Below are 22,871 nucleotides of genomic sequence, written 5' to 3'. Positions count from 1 at the left end.
AAAATAGGCAGATACTTCCATCTCTTTTCCTCTAAAAAAACATTACTGTTAAGCCTACCCAGATGCATAGAAAGTGTGAATTTTAATTATTATTTTTAGTAATTTAATTTTCTGTATGTTTTAAAATATTGTTATATTTTCTTTTGTTTTCTTGTTTTATCTTTTTGTAAACCTTTTTGAGGTTTGCTTGTTTTTTTGTTTTACAATCAATTTTATGAAATAAATAAAATAAGCCCAGGAGGATCTTGTTCACAAGGGACAGTGCCTGCAGCACTAATTATTTTTCTTGGCTTATTTTCAGGTTGTGGGGGGGGGCTGTACCTTGGAAACATCAGGGGTAAGTGTTTTTCAAACTGTGCCTGTCTCCTAGCAGATGTTGATTATGAGCAGTGTATGTGGCGGCTGCTTCCTCCTCCTCCTAGAATCTAGTACAACTGTGGAATGATGAGCTGGTTTCATCTTTGCATGGTGTATGTATGGTTATAGATTTAGGAGTACTGTATTATTACTTATCCCCACCAAGGCCAGGAAGTGTCCTACTAACATAGGTGGATATAATGCAAGGGAACCATGTGTTTCACAAGGCAAATGTGCCATTTTAACATACAGGTAAGTTCTGTACCATTTTGAAAAACAAAAATTCATTGTATGGTTTAGCATTGCTTTTATTTTGAGTTACATATGGGGCGGTGAGGGCACAACAATATTATCAGTGCTTCTAAGTGTTATGTACTGAAGTTCTCAGCCTGGGCCAGCAGGGGGATACTGTAGATAGTTTTCACTCAGGTCCACATATGCAAATAAGGGATTGAAAGTGATGTTCAGTGATTGGATAGTTACAGAAAGTTGTTACAGTTGCATTGTAGTGGAGCTCTATATAAGCAGGCTGGCTGAACCCTTCAGTTCAGTTCAGTTCAGTTCTTGCCTGTGAATAAACAAGAGCTGTTTGAAGAATCGCTGTGTCGTCTGCTATGTCTACCCACTATTTACAGTAACACTAACGGTCTTAATCTGGGGCTGGATCCATCCACATGATTTAATGTTATAAAGCAAGAGTGCATGTTCATAATTTCTTCATAGTTAGTTTAATCTGTAGTTGTTTATTTACATTATTTATACACCGCTTATCAAGTGCTTTTCCCAAAGGGCCGTATACAGTATTCTCAAAACGAGAAAACAAGAACAAAAATGCAAAATAAAAATCACACAACCAATTAACTCAACAGCATTAAAAGCCAACCAGTCCCCTTGCAAACACGTACACACTAGAAAAAATAATAATAAAATCAGCCCACATATTAGAATCAACAGATTAGAAGGTGGGGACAATCACAAGACAGAATGCCTCCTGTTGCGAATGGGAAAGACTGAAGTTGCTCCTAATATATGTGTGGGTGGACTGCTGTGGTTTAATTCAACAGGAGGTGGAGAAGTGGATGAACAGCTAAATAATGTCCAAATGTGGGCAAATCCTTGCTTAAGAACACAAGGACCAAAGTAGATGCTACACATAAGTACCTATATCTTTTCTTGAGGGAGATTTTGGATTGGCTAGAAGGGAAAGGGTCAAGTCCTCCATAGCACTTTTCTGGTGATAAATCTGCAGCTTCCAGAGGCTGCTTTTCCCTTAAAAAAATGGGAGAAAGTTTACACACATCTTTCTATGCAACATCTTGTTTTGGTTTTTGCTGGAATAAAGCAAGGGTTATGAACTAATGCGCCTTTTTATTCATCTTGGATCTTAGAAGTCTCTCTTTCTTTCCAGATTCTGAGGACAAAGAGAACTTAGTGAAGAATGGGATCACACACATCTTGTCGGTTCATAACAATGCTAAGCCTGTGCTGGAAGTGAGTACGGAGAGGAAATGTGGAGCATCTTGGCTCATAGCAATAAGAAGGAATCCAATTACTTAAAACATGACAGCTGGAAAATATGTAAAATGCTTTAGGGACCCCAGCTGCAGGCCATTTGCCACCCCATTCATTCATATTTCTTTGGCTTCCCCAGCTAAAATGTGAATGCATGAAGGTAATTATTTCTGTGGTGAAGTTATGAAATTTCACAAGCCAGTAGAGGGCAGTGCAATTACAGAAATGATTATGCCAGGTTTCCCAACCCTCCCTCCCTCCCTCCACATACTGTGCATTAACAAATCTTGCTTTCAGTTGTCGTGTAATGCCAGATTTGCCCAGTGTAGGGATGGGGAATCTGCATCCCTCCAGATGTTGCTGGACTACAGCTTCCATTATCCACGACCACTGGTCATACTGGGGTGCTGTAGAAAGAATGCAGTTGGTCAAGGGAGCCGTGGACTCAAAAAGGTTGAGAACCTCTGGACTAGATGATCCTCAGGGTCCCTTCCAACCCTGTGATTTTATGATTGGCTAGCATTTCTCCAATTTAAATGTAGGCAATACTGAGCTTGTTGTTGTTTAGTCGTTTAGTCGTGTTCGACTCTTCGTGACCCCATGGACCAGAGCATGCCAGGAACTCCTGTCTTCCACTGCCTCCCGCAGTTTGGTCAAACTCATGCTGGTAGCTTCGAGAACACAATACTGAGCTAGATGCGCCAATTATCTGACTTGATACAAGGCACCTTCTGATGTTCTGATGCAGCTGCTGCTAATAGCAGTTTATTCTGCTTCCCTGATGTTTCCTTACCAGATAATTTTCACACTTTATGTGATACTTCACACAGCCGAAGAACCACTTCTGGAAATCTAGCAGCTGTTTAGTGCTCATTTCTGTGTTAGCTGTTTCCAGGGCCACACTAACACCTTGTATTTAAAGCACTGTGATGCCACTTTAACAGTCATAGTTCCACCAAAGAAATCTGGGGTGGTTTACTAATCAACTCCTCTTCACAGGGAACTCTGAGAATTGTAGTTCTGTGAGGGGAATCAGAGTTCCCCTAACAGCTCTCAGCACTTGAAGGGAAAGGGTCACCTCCCAGAATTCCTTAGGGCAAGGTACACCTCCCAGAATTCCTTAGAGCAAGCCATGACTGTTTAAAGTGGCATGACAGCACTTTAAATTTATAGAGTGAATGTAGCCTAAAAGACATGTTAGAAATCAGGATAGAGGCGCTAGCATTGTAACTAGTAAAACTAATGCAATAAACCGCATGACTGAATACAGCTGTAGAGAGTTGTGTGTGTGTGTGTGTGTGTGTGTGTACTGACGGTGTTGTTCTGGGTGGGTGAATTTGCCCAGGCGATACATGCTGCTTTGCTTCCCAAGAAAATACAGTATGTATTTATTTTGAAAATGAACTCCATGAAAGCCATTTTCTTGGTAAGAGATACTGACTAATGTCATCAAGGGGGGGGGGGATCAAATGCAGGGAGCAAAAACCGCTCACCAAAGCCGCAGCTGCTTGGACCGCATCTCTGCAGACTTGCCAGACAGATGGCAAATGGTCGCAGAGGTCTTACAACATGATGGAGTGAATGAGGCCAGGGAGAAAAGGGGAACTGGAAACACACGGGTGCATTGAGCAATTTGTCACTCTGGCAAAAAGAATTGCAGAGTCAAGCTCCTTTCCCATGCCTAGCCCTCCAGCAAATGCTGAGAGAGTGTGCATGGGGGTGGCGTGGGGGGTTTGTCCCATCTCTGGTAGTGAGCAGGGGTGGGAGGAAGCTTCAGTGGAGAAGAGCAATTAATCCTGATGTGTATTGTTGTGTGTTTGCCTGGGAAGGATGAGGTGGGGTGAGGACAGGAGAGGGAGAGGGAGAGGTTAGCAACTGCCTGGAAGATTTTACTGTTGCAAACGTGTTGCAACACTGTCCGCAAAAAGTATTTTTGATACTAGTGGTGTTGTGTCCCCCCCCCTTAAAAAAAAAAGCAACAACCTACGTATAGATGAACCAAGATGGGAATGACTTGGTCCAATAGAAAACAATCTGAAAATTGTGCAGCAGCAGCAGCAGGTAGACTCAAGTTGGATGAGGCCTCTGCTCTGTGGTGTGCTTAGCTTGATGGTTAATTTGGATTATATCAGTGCCCTCTCTCTTTTTCTGCATCTGAACATAGGAAGCTGTGATATGGCAGCACAAACCATGGGCTTCTCCAGCCCTGTATTGTCTACTTACGAACAGATAGTTGGTGGCAGCTATCCAGGGTCTTGGGAAGAGAGAGAGCTTTCTCCACAATCACCTGCCACCTGAGGTCCTTTGAGCTGGAGATACAGTGGTACCTCAGAAATCGAACAGAATCCATTCCGGAAGTCCGTTTGACTTCCAAAACATTTGGAAACCAAGGCAAGGCTTCTAATTGGCTGCAGGAAGCTCCTGCAGTCAATCAGAAGCTGCGGTAGCCCCATTGGACGTTCGGGTTCCAAAGAACGTTCACAAAACTGGAACACTCACTTTCAGGTTTGCGGCGTTTGGGGGCCAAAATGTTTGACTCGCAAGACATTCAGGATCCAAGGTACAACTGTATTCAGGTTTCACATTTAAGCTGATTCGGTGCTCTTGCACAGCAAACCTGTTCCACCATAGCATTAGGCTTATGGGGATGAGAAAAGTGATGGGAAGATGCAGTGGAATGCCTGGGATATTTGCTTGACAACGACATTTAACTGTGATTCCTGCATTGCAGGGGGTTTGGACTAGATGGCCCCTGGGATCCCTTCCAAATGTACAATTCTAACCTCCCTGAAAACAAATAGGAATGCAGTTGATGTTGCTTAGCACCCTCGCAGACCTAGTGCAAAGAGATCAGGGAGGGTTAATGCTCAACTAACAGGTCATCTGACAGCAACCATCTTCATTGGGGCTGATTAAAGCATCATAAAACAGTGAGCAAGGTTTTATGTTTCCTAGAACTCTTCCATCAGGCTGGCTGCATCTGATCAGAACTCTTCCATCAATCTGGTGCAGAGGGCGTAATGCAGTTTTGGGGCATAATTACCTGTCATGCTGGGGCTCTGAAAAGGGAAAGCATCATAGGGGCACAGTTTGAAGCAGGGAGCCCTGGAGCACCTCAATGGTCCAGACTTACAAATAGTGCTGTTTTCCATAGTGCCACAATTATTATTTTTCAAATGACAACATTTTAGAGTTGTCCAACAGAAGTACCCCTGAACCTGGATGGGTTACTATGTCTGCAAATTTTACCCACTTCTGTGGGTAATAATAATAATAATAATAATAATAATAATAATAATAATAATAATAATATGCCTCTTATCTGAATGGGTTACCCCAGCCACTCTGGGTGGCTTTCAAAAGGGGAAAAAAAGTTGTGGCCATGTTTTGATTCCCCAGTCGTGCCTGGTGGTGGAGGGAATGAAGCAGAATCTGAACCCAGAGCTGGACCAGGTAGTCTCCAATTTAGTCTAAGCCAACTCAAGTTTATTTTACAATGCTGTGGTCTGAACTGAATCTCGTGGTCAGTACACATTTCTAAAATGGAGCTCCAAGATAATGAGTTGTTTGGCTCTTAATCAGATGAGGTTGTGCTAAGTGCAAATAACAAATCTGAGGTTACGCTGAGGACTATCACAGAACAATAGCAGATGTCCCGCCATTTGTTTACTGTGCTGTGCCTCCTGCATGAAGTGGAATGCACAAGTCCCTTGTAAATTTTGTCTCTTTTTTCACAGGACATGACCTACCTCTGCATATCAGCCTCAGACTCTTCAAATCAAAACCTGTAAGTTCTCTCAGGGTTTTCAGCCTGTATACAATGAAAACATGCTAGCTTTCCTGGAGAGCAATCCTGTTTTCCTCACTTGTTCATCAGAGAAACCGGTTTTGTAATCAACACACTGATCCATCTTATGTTAGTGCATGGAGCAGAGATGGGAAACCTCAGGCTGGGCCCTGAATGTGGTCCTCGAAGCCTCTCCCTGGCCATGCCCTCATTTCCTTAGACCACATCATTCACTCATTGACTCTGCCTGAGTGCTTAACCTCGAATTTGTCCTTGAACTCTGACACTGCCCTTCATTTCGCTGAATGGAGGACAGTGTGAAAGTGTGTAGAAACTAGCTGTCTGTAAAAAAGGAAAATTCACACTTGTTGCTCCACCCACTTTTGCCTCCAGCCCTGCCCATCACTGGCATGTGGCCCCCAGAAGTTTGCTTAGAAGGCAATGTGGCCCTCAGGCTGAAAATGGTTCTTTACCCCCAAGACAAAGCATGACCTGATCTCTTTTCTTTTATGGGCACAGGATTCAGTGTCTCAATGTCAACTGAAAAGCTACCCCCTCAGATGAAAGGGCCCCTTCCCTGAGCTAAAGGTTCCCTCTGAGGGGACTGAGAAGCTTGACAAGAAAGTCCTGCTCCAGCAAGTTTTTTTTGGGGGGGGAGAGGGTGTTTTGTTTATTCTCTTCCCTTCTTATTTCTTTTTCTTTCAATCATAACATGCCTCTAAGCAATGGGCCACAGGAAGGAAGTTTTGCTCTTAAGGGGTTATTTTCTGCACATTGCATTAGACTCTGAATTTCACAATCCTGGTGAACTTAGAAAGGTCCCCCCCCCAAGAGTCCAGATGAGACTGGGTGACTTGGAATGACCCATAGTTAGTGGGCTGAAAGTGGGGGTTGTGACCCATCACCACCCACTCTTGCTTTCCAAGAGGGTTTTAATGCCACACCTGCAAGATCACAGCCTCGGTGATCTTAACTACAGCCTTAACCACAGCCAGCGTGGTGTTGTGGTTAAGAGCGGTGGACTCGTAATGTGGTGAACCGGGTTTGCTTCCCCGCTCCTCCACATGCAGCTGCTGGGTGACCTTGGGCTAGTCACACTTCTCTGAAGTCTCTCAGCCTTACTCACCTCACAGAGTCTTTAAGTTGTTGGTCTTTAAGGTGCTACTGGAAGGAATTTTTTTTGTTTCACCTCACAGAGTGTTTCTTGTGGGGGAGGAAGGGAAAGGAGATTGTTAGCCGCTTTGAGACTCCTTAAGGGGAGTGAAAGGCGAGATATCAAGTCCAAACTCCTCCTCCTCCTCCTCCTTGCAAATTGATCCAGAATGATGAATGTACCATTTTGTACATTCACAACATTCAGAAACTTGCAGTGAAAGAGTGGAGGAAAAACCATGTGGAGGTGCTTTAACCATTCTGGTCATGAGTAGAGTAGGGCAGATAAAGGGTGCTATGTCTGATCATGATGGAAAAGACCCACAAGTAGCCTCTGCTCTCACACTTCCTCCTTTTCTCCTTCAGCCCTACCACCAGGAGACTGGAAGCTTCTCCCCTGCCATGTTTGTTGTGTCTTCCAAACTGTGGTTAATCTTAACTATAGCTTGTTTAAGACTAACCAACTTCCAACCAGGGGTTATGAAACATTTTATAATTCATGGCACAACAGGTGCTACTCCTGTAAGAAGAAGAAAAACAGAGAAAACTACACACTGCTGTAAGGTAAAGGTAAAGGTACCCCTGCCCGTACGGGCCAGTCTTGACAGACTCTGGGGTTGTGCGCCCATCTCACTTAAGAGGCCAGGGGCCAGCGCTGTCCGGAGATACTTCCGGGTCACGTGGCCAGCGTGACATCGCTGCTCTGGCGAGCCAGAGCCGCACACGGAAACACCGTTTACCTTCCCGCTGGTAAGCGGTCCCTATTTATCTACTTGCACCCGGAGGTGCTTTCGAACTGCTAGGTTGGCAGGCGCTGGGACCGAGCAGCAGGAGCGCACCCCGCCGCAGGGATTCGAACCGCCGACCTTTCGATCGGCAAGTCCTAGGCGCTGAGGCTTTAACCCACAGCGCCACCTGCGTCCCGCACACACTGCTGTAGGGTCATTTATTTATTTTAATAATGCATGTACCACTTAATATGTATTTGGGTAAAATAGGAATGTAGCATGAACTGCATATTGTGGAAAGTTGCTTGTTTGCTATGCATCTGGACCTCTTCTAAGTTATCATCATCTAATTTTACATGCTAGTTCCTGAGATCGAAGAGTGGGTTTTTGTCTATGCTGAGATACAATTGGGTGCCATTTGGAATCAAGATGGTGGGCTTGAACCTTTCAAAACTGCACTGATTGTAACCACTGATTTCAAAACTGCACTGATTTTAACCAAGGATTTCAAAACTGCACTGATATTTTAACCAAGGATTTCAAAACTGCACTGGTTTTTTAGAATTCCTGAGCAACAATGGGTATGAGGTTGCTAGTATATCTTAAGATCAGTTAAAACTAGCCTTCTCATCAGAAAAACTCACTTAAAATGCCTGAAATAAAAAGTGCGTGCATCCTGCAGAGAAGAAAATTAATTATTATTACAACAACAAGAACAGCAGCAACAAGTGGTGTAGTGTGGGTAGCCAGATCCTGAGGCTGTGGGTAGCGGGTGGGTAGGAGGGAGGGAAATGGACAGAGTATGCATGTGCGCTGAACTGCCTAATGGTGTCAACATCACCCAGGATATTGCAGCCTCAGAGATAAGAAAAGAAGAGTCACTCTGTTGTATGGAAAGGTCACTTTCTGGTTCTCATGGAGAAGCCGTTTTCAATGGAGCCCAGGGACGAAAGTGGGCAGCTGTACTGAGGCAGCAATGGGTATTGAAATTTTGCACCCCTGACAATGTTGTGTGCGGGACAACTGCCCCATGGCTCCCCCACACTACACCATTGGCAGCAGCCACAACAATTCCATTTTGACTTTTAAATAAACAACAATTCTGCACTCAGGATCTAAAAATAGATTACCAAATTGAGAGGATTCATTACCTCGTCATCCACTTCTCATCAGGCCAGAGTGAAGAAATTGAGAAGGGGATTTTACAGTACCTGAGTGTTATTTCTGTGAATGGAAACACCTTTTGTTGAGGTGTCAAGGACCTGGGATGAGTCTCCTTTTTCTCAGCATGCTTCAAGTTTATCAGGCTTATCATCAAGCAGGAAATCTGACTGCCACGTACAGTGTTGAGTGCCTCTTTACTGGCATTGCTTCTGGCGCTGCCCACACCTTTGTTTGGTTTCATTTTTCTTTCATTTCCTTTTTATAAATGAAGGTCAAAGGAGGTGCTGTCAGTTCCTTTGCCAGTGTCAAAGGAGTGGCACCAAAGGGTGAAAGAGAAGGGGGAGGGGCAGGAACGTGCACAGATCTGACTGCAGGTGTGGATAACTCTCAGTGATGTGATGCAGTGATCTTGTGCCCCTTGTGTGCAGACTTAGGAGGGTGCAGGCTTGCACAGATGCCTTATACTTGTTGGCATTGTCTCGGTAGACAATGGAGGAGTGCACCGCCTGCTGTGGCTGTAGAGACTGATACAGGACAGACATGTTTTGTTGCAGCTAGGGCAGACCAAGGCATTTAGTTGTGCTGCTGCAGATGCACCATGGCATTTCTTCTCCCTGAGCTCCTCACAGTCATTCCTCGCCTGGTCACTGCTATGGATACACGACCTGTCTGTCTGTCTCCAGGCACTGCAAAGGATCCCCACAGGGCAGGGCTGATGTTGTCAGCCTTCATGTCACATTTGCAGACATCTTAGTAACACAGAGTTGGTCTGTCAATGTGCCTGGAGCCTGAAGTCAGTTCCCCATAGAGCACGTCCTTGGGGACTGAGCCTTATACTGCCTAATTCTGCCTTATACTGAGTCAGACTGGCAGTGGCTTTCCAAGATTTTAGACAGGGGTCTAAACCTGGAGATGCTGGGATTAAACATGGGATCTTCTGCAGGCTACTCATGTGCTCTGCTACTGAGCTACAGCACTTCCTTTCTTCATCCGACCAACAAGCCATCTATTCCAGCAGCCACCTTTTCACCAACCAGATGCCTCTGGGAATCCTACAAGCCTCTCCTGCAATTGTGTTTGGCATTCACAGCTATACTGCCCTTGGACAGTATAGTTCTATAGGTTCTATTTAGCTACCAGCACACCTATGAGCCACTGATAAGCTCATTTCCTCCATGAAATTGTCTATTTCCATTTGAAAGCCATCTAAGTTCTCCAGATGACCAATTTATTCAGCATTCTTCCTGATTGGCTTGCACAAAGCTAATGCAGAGGTTAGACTTGGTCTGGTCTTTATTGAGCATTCATTCTGATATGTTTGCAGGGCGGTTATATGGCAATGAACGTTCATCTTGATTTGTTTGAGGGGTGTTGTTACACCTTCCCATTAGTCATTCATTCATTCCATATTTTCCAATGCATTTCCTTGTCACTTTTCTAACTTTCAATCTGTCCTGCAATATACTGACACTATTAAGTCAGTTGCCACCATCACATCAAGTGCATTAAAAAAAACCTTCATGAAAATTATTCAGCACGTCAAAGCAAATTTCTGCTAATAAACACATTTTTACATGCAGTTTTTACTCATTCTCACATTTTTGTGAGCATTTCCCCCTGATTTAATGCATCTTTGTATGGTATTTTCATTAATACTTTCATTTATTTGCACCCTTTCCCCTAATATATGCATTTTTGTAAACATTGTTCCATTGGAGAACTGCGTCACAAAATTTTGGACGAGTAACACTTTTTGAAGGATAGCTGTGATTTGGTTCACATGCTGAATCAAATTTCACCTTCATCTCTAGTTCAGGGCAAACAATTCCTAATTTTTCTACTTTGCTCTCAGGATACAACACTTCAAGGAGTGCATCAAGTTTATTCATGAATGTCGGCTACACGGAGGAGGATGTCTCATTCATTGGTGAGCTGCTTTTCTCTGTATTTCCTTTTCAGGATGGGTAGCACACTATAATATATATGTATATGTGTGTGTATATATATATATATATATATATAGAGAGAGAGAGAGAGAGAGAGAGAGAGACATTTATATATCTCTAGAAACCTGCTGGCAGTCATTCCTAAACTATACATACATACTCAACTGATCTGGCTCCCTTAACCTTGCAGGTTGATTTTCACTCAGGCTGGAAACAATCGTTGACTGAAAAGTGGCAGCGTTATGGGTTTTTCCATGAGTTATCTTATCTTCATGGGAAATGAAATTGCTTGAACAATACTCAGACAACACATTGCAAATGCTGAATGCCAAAATGATCTAGGTTTAACTTCAAATAACATGCTAATTGACAGAGTACTTCGATCCTATAAACCAGTCAGCCATCTTTATCTGCTCTCTGTTCCAAAATACCACAGAGTCTTCACTCTGGTGCATTTAAATGCTGTTCCGGAGGGGAGGTTTCAAAGAATTCCCTAACGTCAATGTAAATGTGAATTGGGAAGGAAGATTCAACAACTCATGCTCCTATGTATTGCTCTTCTCCTCATGATATACCTAACATTTTTACTGGAAATTTCCAGGGCATTTGGATGCATTTTATGCTTCCAGATCACAAGGCATCCACCTCTTCCAGGATGGCTAAATACCTACCAGGGACTAATTTTAGCAAACTCACAATTCTGTTCTTTGTGACTGGTGTTCTACAGTACAGTACATTTACTAGTAATTTTATTGTTATGGTTCTCTATTTTGTATGGTTTTATTTTATTTTATAAATTTGTACAAAGTTTCTTTTTTGAATACTGGTCAGTGATCATTATAAAGAGATTGATTGATTGATATACATACATTTAGGTCATGCAAATTTGCTAGAGTTTAATATAGGCTGAGATAGGAGAAAAATAAAGGCTGCAATCCTATCTATGTATACTCGGGAGGAAGCCGTATTGAATGTAGCGGGACTTTAACCACTTCCAGGTGACAAATTTATTGAGCATTCAGCTTGATTTGTTTGTACAAAGTTTGCAGGGAGGTTAGATGACACCCGGTAGTCACTGAGAGTCCATTCTGATTAGTTTGTGGGGAGGTCAGATGTTGTTGCATCAAGGAAACATTATCCCACACTTTTCTGTGCTTCTTCCCATTACTTTCCTTATTGCAAAGAGTCTAAATTTTTTAGGGGGGCTAATTTGTTGTGCAGAAGCTCCAAATAAACTTCCCTTGCACCACCTGAATTTGCTGATATGTGATTCAGTCCCACCAGAAAATAGCAACAGCCTGGAAGCATCCCTGGGCTGTGTTCATACTACTGTTTGCTGTACACTTCCGTGATTCCAGTGCTGGGTTTTTCATCCATGCTCACACAAAATTATCCAAAATGCATATGTATCTCTTGTTCTATGGTACTACTGTTTGGCATTGTAGTTTCTCAAATGAGCGACTCGCTGACTGCAGTCCTTAAGCGGTTCCTAATTCATTTCTTGCCATGGGGTAAAGACATCTTTGCTCTGTCAGTGCTCCCTGGTGTGCACACAAACAGAGATGAATTGAAGCTGGTGCTGATGTGAACAGTTGTAATGGAGGAGGGAAGAGGTGTGAAATGCCTGGGGGACAGGGAACAACTTTGCTGAGCTCTAAGATGGTAAAGTGAGCATACTTTTACTTTAAGTGGACATGGATAGGATTGCACTGTCAACAACATTTTGCTTTCTCTAAAGCTGGATGTTATCGTTGGAATTCTGAAAGCACCAATGGCTTGAGCTAAAGAAGCAGGTCTTGCTTTTGTTCCGTTCAGCTAGCACTGAAGGATTAGTTTGGCATGTTGTTGCAGCTTTTAGCTACTCCCCCCCCAAAGGATTCCTTATGCAAGCTGCAGCAAATTTATTTAGATTTTATAAACCAGTCAATGTATCATGTGGATTGTGCAGAAACCATTTGCAGAGGGTGGGGCTGGAGCATGAAGATACCCGCTGCTGACTAGACACACTCCTCTATTCTGCCTCCTTCGTTTTGCCCCATTCTTTGGATCCTAGCCAATGGCTTCATTAGCCAAGTAGAGGCTTCAAAAGGGCGATGAGCCACTCCACTCTCACTGTCAAATCCACTCCCAGCATCTGTCATCAACCATGTCCATCATTCCAAAGCCTTTTCTCCCTGCTTGTCTCTCATTTTGATAGCCAAGAGTCACACCAAGATCATGTCAAGTTTTTATACATGTAATGGTTTTTTCACACACACACACACACACACACACACACACACACACACACACACACATATATATATATATTTAATGCCCTTGTTTTAACAATATGTGTAATTGCTTTATATGCTTTTATTGTTGCCTGCCTGCTTTTATTGCATCTCTTTACCCTGGCCTTTGACACTTGAGACATGCGTTTTCAGGACCCACCCTGTGACTGCCATTTGTTTTAACTGTTTTTAATGCTGATTTTTAAATTGTTGCAACCTGCCCTGGGACCTGAAAGTGAAGGCCGAGTCGGGAAATTAATACCACTACTACTAATAATTCTGAAATTGCTTTGATATGCCTCATGGGAAGTGAGTCATAAAATTAATCAAATAAAAAAAATAATCATGTTTAATCTGTGACCTCTGCCTTTATGGCATTATAAATCTATGTTGTTGATGCTGTGGGTTCTGCCACATGGCAGTTCATGGTGGAGTCCATTTTTTGCAGCATCTACACAACAGCGCCCCCATCATAAGGCCATCCCATATCCTCCCCTTCCATTTCATCTGGATTTACTCCTTCCGGAGTATTCTTTTTCTAACTTACCAAATTTCTGGCAGAAAAGGTAAATGAAGAAATAATATTGCTTGGCATTTTGATGAGGATGATGTCATTTTGATGAGGATGATGGAGACCGTAAAAAGCTTGCAGCCCTAAGTAGAACAGAGTCCACAATAAACTGCCATTAGAAGTACCCTGTGAGAACAGGCCTTTTAAGTGGTGGCCCCTTGTCTGGGCAATGGTCTCTTGAGGGAGATGTACCTGGCACCATTTTTGTCAGTCTTTAGGCACCAGGCTAAGCCCTAACTGTTTACCAGTCCTTAGATTATGGTAATTAATTTTGCCTGTTACGGGGGTGCTCATCTTTTAGTGGGGTGGATAGGACTTGTCCTTAGTAATACGTTGCCGGATGAGCATTTTATATATTTTATATTGTTGGTGGTTTTAATTTTTCCTAGTTTTACATTGCTGTTATCTGTTATATTTTGGCTAGTCAAGTCACTTTGAAACTTTTAATGGTATAAAGTTACTGGTAAATGTAATAAACAGCAACAACAAAACACAGTAACCTTAAACTGTTGTAAGTGACTCTGCATATTACACAGGGAGGCATTGGACGCATGGGCTAGAAATCTCTAAATAAATACCGTAAATGAAGACTCAAGGATTTTGAAAGCTAATAATAAAGTCAAGAAAATATGAAAAGCCCTGCTGGATTAGGCCAGAAGTCCATTGAGTCCAGTATCTTGTTGCCATAGTGGTCTATCAGATGCCTATGGGAAGGCCACATGCAGGACCTGAATACATGCAGAACTCTCCACTTGTGATCCTTAGTAACTGGTATTCAGCAGCATACTGTCTCTGAAAAAGGAGGTAGAATAGAGCTGTGGTATTAAGCAGGCGTTGATAGCCTTATCCTCCATAACATTTAGGTGGCAAAATGGTACTTGATAAGAGGGCGTCCATCTTGAATTCTATGATACATGAATGCTGTAGTGCATGTACAAACTTGGGAATATGTCCAAGAGTGGAGGGAGCAAGACTTGGGGGTCTTGTACAATCCTAACACTGGTTTTCTTCACTCCTGTTCCTAACTGAAAACATTGCTCCTTTATTTCTGCTCAACAGCTTAGCTGGTGTGTCTCGCAGCACCACCATCCTGGTGGCCTATCTCATGACGGTCACTAACTTTGGCTGGGAAGAGTGCCTGACAGCCACCAAAGCTGTCCGTTCTTACGTGAGCCCCAACTTTGGCTTCCAGGAACAGCTTCAGGAGTATGAAGTCACTCTGCTCAAGGAGGTAAGACTTCATGCTTCTGCTCTACTAACCCAGTTGGCACTTCAGAGCAACATTTACAGGCTCATGTCTTCAGAGATAGCTGAAAGTTAGCTCTTTCCTTGTTCCTCTCTCACACACAGTGATGAGAGAGGAATCAGATTCACTTTGCACTGATAGGCAAATCTCCCTAATTCACATTTTCTGAACAATGCTTATACCAAAATACAGCCATCCGTCGAAGGTGTCCTGGGCCTAAGCTGATTGTTGAACAACAGTGAGACAGCAAGTGAAAGTACTTTTTCTTTGCAACAATTTTCCCCCCCAGTGCCCGAAGGAAACCCAGTGTGAGCATGTCTCACAGCTGAGACTGTCCGCAGGTTCCTCCTGACTCCCAACATTTATGGGTCTAGTGCCCTGTGCTTTAACTTCCCTTCTCAGAAAGTTGTTGCTTTCTTTTAAAATAAAGAACCTCCAGGATATTCTGAGAATATCCCATGCTGAGGAGTGGGCTGAAGAAGGGTGGAAAGATGAGGTGGTGCTGCTTTCGGAGAAAAATGTACCACAGTTTGCAAAAACTGTTTGAGCCAGGCATTCCCCCAAAGGGCACAAATTCAGCTGATTTGGGCATCCCCCATGAATTCAGCTGACTTGGGCATCAGGCATGACGCCTCGCAGAACAGAACATTTCCTCAAGGAAGGATGTTTGGTTGCTGAAGATGTGAACTGGCCCTTTTCACTCTACTACTGTTTGTTTTGGGGCATAATGCAGATCTGTTCTATGTGAAAGGGCAGGGCTGGGAAACCTCAGGCCAGAGGGCCTAATGTGGCCTCTCTACCTGGACCTTGGAACTCCCCCCAGACCATATCCATTCCCATGTCACACCAAGGGGTGTAGTGGTAAATTGTGCAGGGTCCCTTCATGGTAGTCATAAACATTATACAGCCTTCTAAGTTTATAGAACAATCTTACAATTATACAATGATAGTAATAAGGGATGCATTGAAACAATCTGTACAGATCCCTTGTTGTATTTCAGCTAGATCTACTATTTTCTGTGCACGTGTGTGGGCAAATGATTTGGACGTAATGGTTCTGTGCTCCTAAATACATAAGCTTTGGAAGATACAGAAGAACTCATTGTTCTTCCTGAGCACCATCTCCAGAGTAACCCTAGGAGCCAATCCTCAGTGGCTGACTCACCTCCTTTCACTGTGGCACCAATCAGCACAAAGGATGAGAATACTTCTTCTCAGTAGCTAAAAAGCTCCCCTTTTATGCTGATTTGGTAGCTATAGGATGCTGGAGACAGAGACCCTGCCTGCTGCAGAAATAGTAACGGGTCCGTCCCTGATTGCCTTTTTGGTCAGCTTGTGGGCTTCCAGGAGGCAGAGGGTGGGTTGCAGAGAGCAAGAGAGGGGGTCTGCAGTGCACAGGTCTGCTACAGTGCAGTCTCGGGTTTTGTGTGGGCAGGGGAGCAGTGATGGGTTGGAGAGCAAGAGAAGCAGTTTGCAGGGGCCTAGTCCAGTGGAGGAGAGAGAGGTAGGCCCATATGCCCATATCAAATCAATTGTAATGGATTGATTTGAAGTCACTTCTGCACCAGGTAAAGTAATTTTTAGCCCCCCAATTCTTCCCCCCCCCGACCAGTCCCTTATTTGGTCTGACCAAAGGTGGCAACCCTGACCTTTGATATGATTGAACAGGGCTCTTCTTGTCTCTAGAAAGTGGCAATAACCACTTTCACTTTTAGTTCTAAATGAAAGTCACTCTGTGCTGCAGCTATATCTGTGAGCGGAGACTGCGAGACTTGGGTGTGGAGGACTGATGTTCTGCTCCACAGGGCAAAGCCAACCAACTTATCTCTGGTTTCTCAGGCAGTTTATGTATTTAATATTTTTTTTTTTTTGAGGCTGGCTTCCAACTGACAAGCATGTCCAAAGCAGCAGATAAGAGAAATAAAAATAGCAATATCATTGTGCTTACCCTCACTGTGAAGATTTCCAGGGACAGGTGCTTCCCTTTGCTTGGTTTTCTTGGGAAGGAGACTACTGGTCCTGGTGACTCCCCCCCCCCCGCTTTGCAATGTTTGCATTATATTTACAGGTACACAGATTGCATGTAGGTGGAGACACAGCTTAACTATTCCAGCAGACAGCCACTGTTTCCACCAGAAGCCTAAGCTACTTGCAAAGGCCTCTTGTCTATATAGCTTTCTTAGGGTTGTCTCCATTGAAATTAATAGCCATGGCTTTCAGTGGGTAACTGAGTATGGGTATGCTGCCCACAACCTATTTTGCAGAGAAAGCAGAGAGTTTAACATGCAGAGGTCCTTGAACATTTTTGGGCTCGGGCACATTTGGAAATCTAAGGAATTGTTGTGGTTGCACCACAAAATACCCATTTCACGGAAGAAAAACTAGCAAAGCTCGGAACCTACCAAAAAGCAGGCAAAACATCACCCATTCAAGAAACAAACAAACAAATAATACACATTAAAAATATCTCTAGAAAACAGGCAACTTCCCTGAAAGCCAAAGACTTAGTAAAACAAAAAACCAAGTCTCACGCAGGGTGCAAGCAAAACAGAGTCCTCCACCCACCCAAGCAGAATGACACTTGACTTTTGCCGTGAATGCAGGATCGGTTACTTTGAGGCAGTTTGGGGTTATGGATCACATTGTTTACTTGCAAGTCCTTGATAGGAAATAAACCAAGTTTCCTTTTTACTGTGTGACTAGCTAGCAGCATTGCACCTCCGCCTTGAAACAAAACATTGCATGCTTTCCTGATTAAAAGAATAAAAGTTGTGCATTAGATTTCCATGGCCCAGAGGGCAGATATATTATTACATGCAATCTTAAAAAAAAATCCCACTGGAAGTCCCCCAATAGGCTGGGGGTAGCCCACTTAAGGACATGAATGATCAGGGGACCATTAGCACAGCTGTCCGTGGGAGGTGGCGCTCACAAGGGATCCTCCCTGCGTGGGGAATCAGCTGTAAGGGTTATGTATTCATTATTTCCTAATTCTTTACTCACATGGTTTTAGGTAAGTTCCTGCAACATTTATTCTGAGTTGAATTGAACACACAGGGTGTGATTTCCCTGCCCCCCTGTTTAACTAGCTCAAATGTCTTGCTCAAAACCAAATAGCAATGACTCTGCATTTAAAACACAGCTTCTTTTTTTAAAAAAATAATTAATTGTCATATTTTTGCACAGCAAGCAGACAAGAGAGGAGGGGAGAAAGAGGAGATATTGAGTAGGATGCTAATAATAACATAAGGCAGGGGATACAAACCAGAGAAACTGCTGTGGGCAATGACAACCTCCCCACTTAGGTGGCTATTTGAACAATGCAGTGAGAATCCATTTGCAAAATAGACTACAGCATTCACTTGTCATTTCATCATAATTGTAGAAGGCCAGGTGCTTCTGACATACACCTGTTAGGCCAGTCTTCCTCATCCTGATGCCCACTGGACACTTAAGACTACAACTCGCACTGGTCCCCAGTCAGTAGAAGCTGATGGGAGTTGTAGTCCAAATCATCTGGAGAGCACCAACCTGGGAAAGACTTCACTGTGCCAATTGGTTTTACCTGCATTGCATGCATTGTCTTTGCTCATCCTTCATATCTTATGCAGCTTCTCTGGGATTTTGTCTTGACAGTACAGGGCCTGGATTCAGCAGGAGTATGGCAAGAACCCACTCAGTGACCAAGAGGACTTGCAGTGCTTACTTTCCCAGCAAGAAGAGAAAGCAAACCAGCAGCAAGGTGGACTCAGAGAAACTAGCTGGATCAATGCCCCGAGCCAAACTAGCTCTCAGCCACATACTACCTATGACAGCAGCTGCAGCCACAGCCGGTGGATGAATAGATAGCAAAAGCTCATTAAAGACTTGGAAGAACTCTGCCTGTTATCTCTTTAAGGAGAACACAGCTTAGTTATTCTGACCCACAGTGAGGAGTGAATAGATCAGCTGCATCTTGGACATGTGGGTGCAATCGCTCAGTGGTTCAGAGTCAAACTCACTCTATTTCCCACCCCCGCCTCTGCCACAGGCTTGTTGTATGGCCTTGCTAGATAGCATCTGTTGTCTCTCTTTGGGTTGCACCCCTGGTAGTCGGGATTAGCACAGCCATTGGGGGCTTTCTGAAGTCAGTGAGAGAAAGTGAGATGATGGTTTAAGAGCCAAAGATGAGGTTTCCAGGAAGAGAAATTTGAGACACAACAACATTGAATCTAGCATGATGAGCAGATGGAAGTTGACTGGCTCATTGGTATTGGGGGTGCTTTCCCAAGTGACGTGGAGGGCTTTTGGCTTGAGTCCAGGCATTTTCATTTCTGAGGTCCTCCAGACAATCTGTTTATTGAGCATTCAATCTGATTATACAGAGCTTAAGTTATATTCAATCTTTATTGAGTATTCATTCTGAGTTCTTTGCAGGGAGCTTATACCACAATAAACAGTCTTCCTTATTTGCTTGCAGGGCATTTACAAATCTCCTTGTTAATCGTTCATTAACCACACACTTTTCAAAGCATTTCCCATCACTTTCCTAACAGCAAAAAAATCAGTTTCGTTTTCTTTTTTTAAGTGGATTTGTTGCACTAGGGTGGCAAGAGGGCTTTAATCCAACAGGGCTTTAATTGCACAGAACTAAATTTCCAGGACATGCTTGAATCTTGCAGTGCTTTTCATTCAGAGCCAGCAAAACACCAGCAGCTTGGTGTTAGCAGTTGTGTATTTTCTTGCTGAAAGCCATATTCCAAAATACCAATAAATATAAAATGCACTAAAAGCAATTCTTTCTTTCTTTCTTTTTATGCGATTTCCAAACTGCTTAATATATTTTAAAATATCTCTAAGTGGTGTACAGCAAGTTATAGAATCAGAACTGTAGAGTTGGAAGGGGTCACAAGGATCATCTAGTCCAACTCCTTGCAATGTAGGAATCTTTCATCAGATTTGGGGCTCAAACCCATGACCCTGAGATTAAGAGTTCCATATTACAAAAATATACAGTTATTTTATGAAAAGTTATATTAATACAAAATTACTAATAAATGGACGCGGGTGGCGCTGTGGGTAAAACCTCAGCGCCTAGGACTTGCCGATCGCATGGTCGGCGGTTCGAATCCCCGCGGCGGGGTGCGCTCCCGTTGCTCGGTCCCAGCGCCTGCCAACCTAGCAGTTCGAAAGCACCCCCGGGTGCAAGTAGATAAATAGGGACCGCTTACTAGCGGGAAGGTAAACGGCGTTCTGTGTGTGGCTCTGGCTTGCCAGAGTAGCTTCGTCACACTGGCCACGTGACCCGGAAGTGTCTGCGGACAGCGCTGGCTCCCGGCCTATAGAGTGAGATGAGCGCACAACCCTAGAGTCTGTCAAGACTGGCCCGTACGGGCAGGGGTACCTTTACCTTTACCTTTACTAATAAATATAAAATGATATCAGTTCTTTCACATTTGGACATACCCTACCTCTCAGCCTCCTGGCTGTCACCTGGAATGCCACCCACTCACCTTGACTCTCACCCAGTGCCCAGGCAAAATCTCAGCTCTCCTAGAGAAGTCTCACACAGAAAAGGGTTGCCGATGACATCACCATAGGCTTGTTTTTTTATGGGCAGGCCCAATATGGATGGAGATTTCTCAGGCTGGCCACTGCTGTGTCCCATTAAATAGCCAGCTACACTCTTCACATGCAATTCCATGTACAGTAGGTTTGTTGAGTTTCCCAGGTAGTCCCAAGAATGGGGAAATCATATTATTTATGATTCAAGTTTATTTCAGATTCAAAGGTTGGGGAAAGAATATTGGCGTTTTCCCCGTATCCCTAAAATGGTTTCTATATCACTTAAATGAAAACCTCAGTTTATTTGTTATTTATTCCAACAATTTCCATACTGCTTAACACTATACAGTGGTACCTCGGGTTAAGTACTTACGGTAATTCGTTCTGGAGGTCCGTACTTAACCTGAAACTGTTCTTAACCTGAAGCACCACTTTAGCTAATGGGGCCACCTGCTGCTGCCGCGCCGCCGGAGCACGATTTCTGTTCTCAACCTGAAGCGAAGTTCTTAACCTGAAGCACTATTTCTGGGTTAACGGAGTATGTAACCTAAAGCATATGTAACCTGAGCATATGTAACCTGAGGTACCACTGTAGTTTTTAAGTGGCATGCAATGAAATATAACAGTGATCAAATCATTTAAAATATTACCCAGGTCAACCTTACTTTCTGTGCATTTGTGCCAGGCACAAAGCTTGATTCTGTTTTATTAGATAATTAAAGGTCTATTCCTGGTAAACGTTTCTACCAGCAGAAGTCAAGTCACATAGGAAATGCCATCTTCTATCTTACGCTTTGTGTGCTGAAAGCTACAAATTATCAGTTGAACAAATGTTTCATAACTTCTTACTTTTATTATTCCCTGGTGTAATTTTTACAACTGACCTTTGGTTCAGTACTGACTAACTTTTAATGCTAAGACAGAAGGAGATCCTTACCAGTTTCACTTGGGAGCACCAATTATTAAAATGGCAAAGTCTGAAGAGGTTGAGATTAATCCAGGGTTCCCCCCCCCCAATTAGCATTCAGTTTCAGCTGCTGTGAAAGCTCCCTCTTTCCAAGGTTATAGCGTAATGCAGACATGCTGGGAGGAATGCTGTTAAATCCAGCTTTACATTCACCTATTTGGGGGTGGAGGAGTAGAACTACGTGCTCTTTGCATTATTCCTTGGCCTGCATCTCCTTGGCCTTTAAAAATGGCAGCTAAATAAAGCAAAATAAATAAATAAACAAACAACAGCTGCTGGAAGACACTGCCAGTAACCTTCACTCCCTGAGAGAGTGACCGGCCGAAGCCAATTTGCGAAGCAATTGCAAATTCTGCTGTTAATCAAAGTGGCTTGGGGAGGAAGTTAGGCAAAAGCCCAGACAGTGTGTCTGGTTGCTCTGTAAATGGTGCAGGAAGCCACCAGTGAAACATGTGCATTAGAAAGAGAAGAGAGGCTGATTTTGGTAGGAATGGGAAGTTATAATAGATATGTGATAAGCAGAGATTACATTTACAATAGGTGTCACCGAGTGATAGAGGCTGTATAAGGATGCCCTGGTCAAACAGGAGCATTTTAAATTAAGATTTAAAATCCACCTCAGCTTTTGCCAACATGATGCCCACTAGATGGTCTGAACTACTGCTCCCATCACCCTGATGCCCCCCAGATGTTCTGGACTACAACTCCCATCAACCTACAACCTGATGTTATGCTGGCTAGGGCTGATGGGAGTTGTAGTTCAAAACATCTGCAAGGTTGCTTGATCTGCATTAGGTGTACTTTTCACACAGTACATATTTGGTCTTTTGATGGTAAATCCTCAAACTGGAAAGTCAGAGGTGAAAACTAAACAGATGCAATACAAGAAAAAATACTGCTCCCTTTCCCTTATGGGGTATCTAAGAGCCCGTGTTCTTGAAGCTACCAACATGAGTTTGACCAAATTGCGGGAGGCAGTGGAAGACAGGAGTGCCTGGCGTGCTCTGGTCCATGGGGTCACGAAGAGTTGGACACGACTAAACGACTAAACAACTAAACAACAACAACAACAACAAGAGCCCGTATAGAGTCCTTATGTAGGTTCTGTATCGGTAGGAAAAAATAACAGAGGCCAACCAGACAATATTGAGAAGCAAAGCAGCTAGTAAGCATGATCTTTATTAAACTGTTGCAACAGGGTCTCCCATTCCCCCCATCCAGAACATTGCTGTGCAAGCTCTTATATAGATTTTTGAAATTGCCTACCCTGTAGCTCAAGACCACTGCCCAAAACATCATATATACATCCAGTGGTGTAGCGTGGGGGGTGCGGGGGGGCCGGCCGCACCGGGTGCAACATCTGGGGGGGCGCGCGCTTGCACTCGCAGCTCTCTGCCCCTACTAAAATCCACGGGTTAGGGGGTGCAAATTACTTGCCTTGCTCCGGGTGCTGACAACCCACGCTACGCTACTGCATACATCGCAGAAAGAGGTGGTCCCCAGCAGAAATTTGAGTGTGTTGCTTCTCTCCTGTCTGCCAGAATACCTGATAACGCCTTGTCTGATTGCCTTTTCTGAGTAGCCTGGCCATTCCTTTGAGGCAGTAAATACAGTGGTACCTCGG

General features: G+C 43.6%; 1 protein-coding gene across 1 annotated transcript; it reads left to right on the top strand.

The window, feature by feature from the left end:
* Positions 1 to 303: 303 nt before the first annotated feature.
* Positions 304 to 19,511, top strand: LOC309375769 (dual specificity protein phosphatase 22-A-like). The gene is made up of 6 exons (XM_081921677.1): positions 304 to 337; positions 1,766 to 1,848; positions 5,607 to 5,656; positions 10,553 to 10,627; positions 14,550 to 14,721; positions 18,373 to 19,511. The coding sequence occupies exons 3-6, from the start codon at positions 5,610 to 5,612 to the stop codon at positions 18,583 to 18,585; spliced, it is 507 nt and encodes a 168-aa protein (XP_081777803.1). The 5' UTR covers positions 304 to 337; positions 1,766 to 1,848; positions 5,607 to 5,609; the 3' UTR covers positions 18,586 to 19,511.
* The last annotated feature ends 3,360 nt before the right edge of the window (positions 19,512 to 22,871 follow it).

Source organism: Podarcis melisellensis (assembly GCF_964234715.1).
Source record: "Podarcis melisellensis genome assembly, chromosome: 8".
Lineage (NCBI taxonomy): Eukaryota > Metazoa > Chordata > Lepidosauria > Squamata > Lacertidae > Podarcis > Podarcis melisellensis.
Note: the sequence above shows the minus strand (reverse complement) of the source record. Positions and strands in the feature narration are given on the sequence as shown.